This window comes from Nipponia nippon, unplaced genomic scaffold (genome assembly GCF_047370975.1).
Source record: "Nipponia nippon isolate SJK-2023a ecotype South Korea unplaced genomic scaffold, ASM4737097v1 scaffold_36, whole genome shotgun sequence".
Lineage (NCBI taxonomy): Eukaryota > Metazoa > Chordata > Aves > Pelecaniformes > Threskiornithidae > Nipponia > Nipponia nippon.
In genome coordinates, this window is record NW_028262354.1 from 680,400 (window position 1) to 687,395 (window position 6,996).

Consider the following 6,996-nt stretch of genomic DNA (forward strand, 5'->3'; position numbering starts at 1 on the left):
TAGGGGAGAGTCAGGGCCCAGTTCCCCAGTACAGGGGAGTCCCGGGGCCCAGTTCCCCCAGTACAGGGGATTCCAGGGGCCCAGTCCCCCCAGTACAGGGGCCCAGTCCCCTCCAGTATAGGGGAGAGTCAGGGCCCAGTTCCCCAGTACAGGGGAGTCCCGGGGCCCAGTTCCCCCAGTACAGGGGATTCCAGGGGCCCAGTCCCCCCAGTACAGGGGAGTCCGGGGGCGCCGGGAGGGGCGCGGGCCGATCCCCACCGAGGCGTCAGGCAGCGACCCCCCTGGAAAGCCTTTATTGCCCCTTACAGCAGGGCCCCCGGCCCCGCGGGCCGGCGGCCACTCACCCCCGCGGCAGCGAGCCCCGGCCCCGGCCCCCTCACTTCTTCTCCTCCTCCTTCTTGTCCTTGCTCTCCTTGGCGGCCTGCGAGGCCAGGGAGCCCATGGCGTTGCGGATGGCCTCGTTGTTGGGGTCCACGCCCGGCAGGTTCTCCAGCACGCTCTGCAGGAACTCGGGGTCCTGCATCACGTCGTAGTCGTCCTCCTCCTGCGGGCAGAGGGAGAGGAGTTGGGGACAGGCTGGGTCCCCCCTCTTCCTCCCCGGGGGAGAGGGATGGGACGGGATCCCCTCCCGGGAGGGCAAAACCTCACCTTAGCGGGTTCGGAGGTATCCATGGCCGTGCTGCTGTCCACTTCTGCCGCCTCCGCCTGGGCGAACTCTGCCGGAGCAGAGGGACAGCTGAGGACAGAGGGTTTACACGCCCGCACCCCCCGCGGCTCACAGGAGCGACCCTCGCACCCACCCCGCCAGCGTGGACCCTGCCCCGCTGTGGGACACGGTGGCTCCAGTCCCGGAGGCAGAGGGGCTGCGCCTCGGCTTTCCCTTTGGGAACGGGCCGGGAACCGGCCCCGGGCGCTCACCCGCTCCCTGCAGCGACATCTGCATGGCGTAGGCGATCTGCTCCTCCTCCGTCATGCTGCTGAGGTCGGGCAGCCCGGCCCGGCCGAACTCCTGCTGAGTTATCGTCATCTTCAGCAGAGCATCGTCCGAATCTGCGCAGACAAAACCCCCCTCAGAGAGCAGCGAGGGGGCCGCCCAGCAGCGCACGCGAGCCCCGTCCCCTCTCGCACGCACGGCCGCGCTGGGGAAGGGGAGCGGAGCAGAGCCGCTCCCCGCGGCACTCGGGACAGAAGCGGGAGTTTCAGCGGAAGCAGGGGTAGCTCCCCAGCAGGCTGCAGCGAAACCGCCTCTCGCCTTGCAGCCCAGCGGCTCTGGGAACTGCCAGGCTGCGCAGAAGGGCCCCGCCACGAACAGAGACGCCTCCCGCAGCGTCAGGCAGCCTCGCAGCAGTGACCGCTGCCGGGAGCCCGCACGCTGACCGGACACCCTCCCTGGGGGACGTCCTGCCCGGCCCTGCCTGCTTTACTCCCTGCCCAGCTCCTTACCGTCCCCGCCAGTGGCCGCGATGCCAGCCTCAGCCGCAGAGGCGGCCGCAGCCCTCCTGGCCTCCTCCTCTTGCCGCTGCCTCTGCTCCTCCATGGAGACGCGCAGAGCCTGCGGAGACGGGGCCAGGCAGGGAGCTGAGCGGCGCAGAGCTCAGGCGGGGGAGCCCGGCGCCCGCAGCCGCCCCATCGCTCACCAGAGCCAGCTCCGGGTCCGCGCTGGGGTCCACGCCGAACTCGAAGTCGCTGGCGCCGAGGCCCAGCATGGCCCCTCCCTCCCCGGCCAGGATGGGGGAGCTGATGAGGGCATCGGCCAGGCTCGGCCCCGGCGGCACCGTCACCAGGTGGGAGCCGGTGCCATCCTTGCCGTTCAACGTGTTAATGAAGGCAGTCAGCTTGTCCGTGTTGGCTTCCTAGGGCCAAAGAGAAAGGCTGGGACCAGAGCTGCGCCTGGCTGCTCAGCTCTGCGGGAGGGCCGGCCGGCTGCTCCGCACACCCAGCCTCTCCCGCGCTGTGGGGAGCCGAGAGCTCCGCTATCGCCATCAGGACGGAAAGCACTTCACGCCGCCTGCAGCGAAACGGGAGAGGCGTCTTCCCAGAGGGAAGTGTCGCTCCCCACGTTAGCACCTACACCGGGGCAGCTGCTGAAGAGACCGAGGCTCAGAGGACCGTTTGTATCCTCGCGCGCCCGAGTGAGGGCTCTGGGAAGGATACAAAATCCGGCCTTGGGTCTTATGCCAGAAACACGGCAGAAGTCTCACCTCTTCTCCAAAATTGATGATGTCAACGTTGACTTTCTCTTTCTTAAGACGCTTTGCCAGCTTCACCAGCTGCAATAAGGAGACACCGCGGCATTAGCTTGGATTTCGGCTCTTACCCACGCTCAGCTCATCAGGAACCAGAGAGCAGCGCTTAGGGTTCAGCCCTGGAGGCACAAAGCCCCACATCAGCTTCCCAGTTTCAAGCCCTCGCAGCAGGAAAACGCCTGAGGCATTTCGCCTCTCCAGGAGGGACAGGCGCTACCGCACAGTGCCCGAGGTGCTGCGAGGTGGCACAAGCGAGGGAGCTGTCCCTGCCGAAGCGAGTAACCGTCCCCATCGACGGGGACAGCGAGAGCCTGGGACAGGCAGCAGCTCTTCACGTTTCTGACCTGTTCTTCAAAGAGACCCAGGACATCCGGATTAACTTCGCTTCTGTTATTCTAAGTGCCAACAGAACGGCATCTCCCAAAGGCTGAGCGCGTTACTTCTGCTCAGGGACACAGATTTCCTCCCCCAGCTCCTCAGGCGAAAAGCCCGAAGCGGTCTAGGTGACAGCCACAAGCCAGGAGGCGTGGGACATGGCACGAGCTCCCTTGGGAGCCCCCTGAACCGGGGGAGGGAAGCAATCCTACACAAAATGGTGGGAGATCTGATCTCCGTCCGTGGCTCAGGCCGCGCTGTGCCCAGGGATCCGGCCCTCCCTCTCCTCCTAGCTGAGAACCGCCCTGCTCAAGCAGCTCAGCCTTACGTTCGATATGGAGCAGGGAGCAAACAATAAACCCGATTTATGGTTCAAAGTAGAGCGTGGAGCTGACCCAACATTTTTTCCTTTGGCCATTACTCACATCTTTCTCGTTGTCTTCTACAGGGCTCCCAACAAAGGCGATGATTCGCATCTTGTGGTTCTTGCCTTGGCGATGTTTCAAAGCCAGCTTCAAGACAGAAGTCATATTGTACTTAAGGAGCAATTCCCAGGAAAAAGGGGTGGCCAGCAGTCACCCCGATACTTTTCCTGTTACACAGGAAAACTTAGGCGCAATGCCAGGAGAGACTTTTCAGTAGCAAGCTTCACCGAACTGCCTACAAGCAGGCATGTCTCAGGGGCCTCCCCTCTGCTGGTGGCCGTGACTCAGCTGGGAGCAGTTTGTGGGCAGAGAGAGTCTGGGACCGAGCAAGAAACCAGGACAAAAGGCTGGCCACGTCCCGGGGGACGCCCCTCGCCTGGGGGCTGCTCTCCTCAGGTGGGAAGGGCCACGCAGCTCGGCTGGGCTTCTGCAAAGCAGCTGCCAGGTTCCTCTGAGGCAAACCAGGACCGGACTATTAAACTTCTGAGCTTTTACGTTGGATTTTATAAAGGAGGTTTCAGCTGTGTTTTGCAGATAGGGAGACTGAGGCAAAACTAAAATTATTTGCTCAGCGTGGCGCAGCCGTACAGGCAGGAAGAGAACAAGATTTCCCGTATCCAAGCCATCAACAGGACAGGTAATTTACCAGGATGCACTAAGGCAGAAGGAATCACAGAGAAAGGCGCAGACTCGCTCGTGAGGAACCAACAAGACCACTTACGTGAGCAACTCTGATCCCTGTGCAAAAGGTAATTTTCCCTTTGGGTTGCACCGTGTGTAGCTTTGAAAGGATCCGGCCCGTGTCTGGAGTGAGCGTGGTCAACACTTCACAGTTACTGCAACACAAGCACACGTACGCTGGCGACCTCCTCTTTGAGGAGTTCTTTGCGAAACTCTTTATCTGCTACAGGGGTAAGAGAAGCCCCCCCGTGCTCAGCCTGCAGCCGGTGCCTGCTCCAAGACTCTGCCAGCACTTGGCTCTGGTGGGTCGGTGCGTACAGGGAGCAAGACTTTTAGCCTAGTTTCCCAAAAAACCCAAAGCAATCTGTCTGCGTGAAGGCTTCTGTGCGTCTGTCCCCTGCCCCAGCAACCTTGAGCCCACTGGCCAATTTTAATTGACTCTGGCTAAGAGGGAGCTCTCGGAGGCACTCAAGTCCTACAAACGTCAGGAGAACGGAGGAACGACTCCCCTGGGGCTGCCCAGGAGCTACAGTGACAGTTCAGCCCTTGTCTGCCACCCTTTGGGACACAAGGCCACAAAAGGATGGGTCTGGCAGGGAGCTCCCAAGAGAGAAAAGCCTCTGTAACGTATCCTGGCATAGCAGGAGCGAGCCCAACAAGCTAGAGACCGGTCAGGAACCGGGTGTTCTCATACCAGTCCTCCCAGAAGAACTGGTTTGCTTTTAGACGGCGCTATTGCTGCCCCACTTTGCAACACTCCCCTGCTCCTCATCCCCGCGCTCCCTCCCGGGTCCCCCCAGCCGCTCCTCGGTGTCACCGCCTGCTTGCCAGGAGCAGTGGCTCCGAGGGCAGCTCCCTCCCCGGGCGTACTTGGCTAAGGTGATGAGCCCCACGTTGTTCTCGGGGTTACTGCGGGTTTTCGAGTGGCACACAATGTTGACGGCATCTTGCTGGGCTTGCAGGCGAGTGGGTAAGAAGTCTCCATTCCTCATGTACTCGCTGTTGTCAACACTGAAACACAGAGAAGGGCGTCAGCTTGTCAAACGGTTGAGGTTTATCCCCAAAACGCGCTTTCCAGGACAGCACACCTAAGGTCACACAGCTGGGGACAGGCAGCAGGACACGGACGTTTCCCGGGGCAGAGGGACGAGTCGTCTCTGCGTTTCCCTGAGTTTTCAGATCAGAACCGACCCGTGGGTCACAGGACAAATGCCGGCCCGGAGCTGGAAGCTCCCACTCCTCACTGAAGAGCGCAAGAGGCGACTGTGGCCAGACACAGCCTCAGACCCACGCCTCCTCGATGCCTTCTTCCATCTCCATGACAAAAAAAAAGCCAACAGACACCACTCGCTCCATGGTAAAGTACAAAGCTCTGCGCTCATCGCCACCGTGGGGTTTTCTGCTCCACCAGCGCGGTGTCCTCCTCGAAGTGACACGGTGACAAACCGAACCCCCGAGCCCCACAGCCCGGCTTTAGCATCCTACACCCACGGTGGGTGTCAGGGCCTCCACGAACCGCACAGCCCATGGGCAACAGTGCCCCGCAGCGTCTAATGGCAGCAGCCACATCATGACATCGCTGTAATTAAATCCCTACCCTCCACTCCGTCGGCTGTTAAATGTAGCACAGAGCAGGCAGAAAAAGCCCTTCTCTTACACCAGCCTTCAGCAAAGCGACCCTGGGAAGGAGGACGAGTTAAATAACAGCTTGAGAGTTTATTCTGGCCGTAAATTAAGACTTCCGTGAGGAGTACTGCTAGAATTTCTTAGTTTTAACACCAGGGGAAAGGTTTCTTCTGAAAAAAAACACCTGTGACCGTGCTTGGGCTCGTGCTGGGCCACCTCTCCTCTGGCCCACACCAAATACCCCGTCACGAGCTGGGGAGCAAGGAGGTGGCAGCGGCCAAACCTCATCTTGGGCACAAAGACACGAAGCGACCTGGCCAAGGCTTTCCTAACTGCAGCTTACTATTCCCGGAGTAAGAGGGAATTCCTCCCGCTCTCCAGAACAACACAAGCAGCAGCGACACGGTTTAATGCCCTCAAACGTGAGTAAGCAAAGAGTTACCCAGAGAAAACATCAAGGACTTTGATATATGGTCAGCGAGTCAGGCTACAGCAATATCTTTATCCAAACAGCTGCGGGACCACGTAGAGAGCCAAGGAAACAACAGAACCCGGACGGATTTCACTGGCTTTCTCTATCGTGGCCTTCTTAAACACCAAAACCAAAAACCACCAGGACTGTAGCTGCTGTGATAATAACGACACATCAAAGTTCGTCTCTGCTTCCAGCCCCAGCTGCGTTCGGCACCCAGGGACAAAGCTCTCTTACCTCAACACTGAACTGAGCAATAATAAGGGATGACGGCTGCTTCAGGCAGGACCGCCGAGCCCCGGCCCAGCACGCCCGGGCCAGGCCCCGAGCCCCAGCGGCCGACCCGCCTCGGGCGGTGGGTACCCGGCCCAGCGCCGCGGCAGGGCTGGGGCCGCGCTATCCGGCTCCGCACCCCGGCTCTCCTCCGCTGGGACGCGATCCCAGTTTGCCGTTGCAGCATCGCCTGGCACCGCGTCACGCCAGAGCCCGTGGCGGCGGCTGCCCCGTCACTGGGGTCTCCTCTGCCCACCAAGCGCCCCTCTCTGCCCCGCACCTCGTCAGCGCCTGCAGGAGCCCCTTCACCCTGCTCCTGCCTCCTCACCCCCCAGCCAGGAGCCTTCCTCACCGCCAGACCCCTCCTCACCCCAGCCTGTCCCGTTCCCCCCCCTTTCCCTGGCAGCCCCCAGCCTCACCCCCTCCTGCCTTCACCCAGCGACTACCCAACACCCTCACCCACCGTCCTCTCCCCCGCCGTCCCCCCAGCCCCATCTCCCGTCCCCCCAGGCCCCATCTCCCCCGCCAACCCCGTTCTCTCCTCAGCCTCCCCGCACACCTCGTCCTACCCCAACGCCCCCAGCCCCCTTAGGCCCTGCCTCCCCCCGCGGCCCGGGCCCGGCCCGGCCCGGCCCTGCCGCCGCCGGGGATGACTCAGGGAAACCCGGCGGCGGCCCCGGCCGGTGCCCAGGGCTCGGCGGGGGCTGTGGGGCGGAGGGAGAGGGCGGCGGGTGAGGGGAGCCCCCGCTGCGGCCCGGCCCGCCCGCTCACCACACCATGGTGCTCTCCAGAACCATCTTGCCTCCTTCCCTCAGACCGGCCCGGACCCGGCCAAACAAGGCGCCCGCCGATTGGCTCTACGCTACCGGCCAATCGCCGCTTCCCGTCTTGTGAGGTG

General features: G+C 62.1%; 1 protein-coding gene across 4 annotated transcripts; it reads right to left on the minus strand.

Annotated features, from left to right (window-relative positions):
- Positions 1–277: 277 nt before the first annotated feature.
- PSMD4 (proteasome 26S subunit ubiquitin receptor, non-ATPase 4) lies at positions 278–6,996 on the minus strand. Of its 4 annotated transcripts, none has more exons than XM_087771901.1 (10): positions 6,870–6,996; positions 4,598–4,738; positions 3,768–3,882; positions 3,047–3,133; positions 2,202–2,270; positions 1,638–1,853; positions 1,444–1,552; positions 919–1,050; positions 649–716; positions 278–544 (listed from the first exon to the last, which is right to left on the minus strand). In XM_087771901.1, exons 1-10 carry the CDS (start codon positions 6,893–6,895, stop codon positions 377–379), a joined length of 1,131 nt encoding a protein of 376 aa, XP_087628027.1. In that variant the 5' UTR covers positions 6,896–6,996; the 3' UTR covers positions 278–376. The 4 variants fall into 4 exon arrangements, with proteins under 4 accessions (XP_087628027.1, XP_087628029.1, XP_087628030.1 ...); XM_087771903.1 differs by having other exon boundaries at positions 6,875–6,979; XM_087771904.1 differs by lacking the exon at positions 6,870–6,996 and adding an exon at positions 6,658–6,824.

Coding starts and splice junctions, on each gene's coding strand:
- PSMD4 (XM_087771901.1), bottom strand. CDS start 6,895: ATGGTTCTGGAGAGCACCATGGTGTG. Junction 1,553..1,637: donor CGGACCCGGAGCTGGCTCTG/GTGAGCGATGGG, acceptor CCGTCTCCGCAG/GCTCTGCGCGTCTCCATGGA. Junction 1,051..1,443: donor CGCGGCCACTGGCGGGGACG/GTAAGGAGCTGG, acceptor TTGTCTGCGCAG/ATTCGGACGATGCTCTGCTG.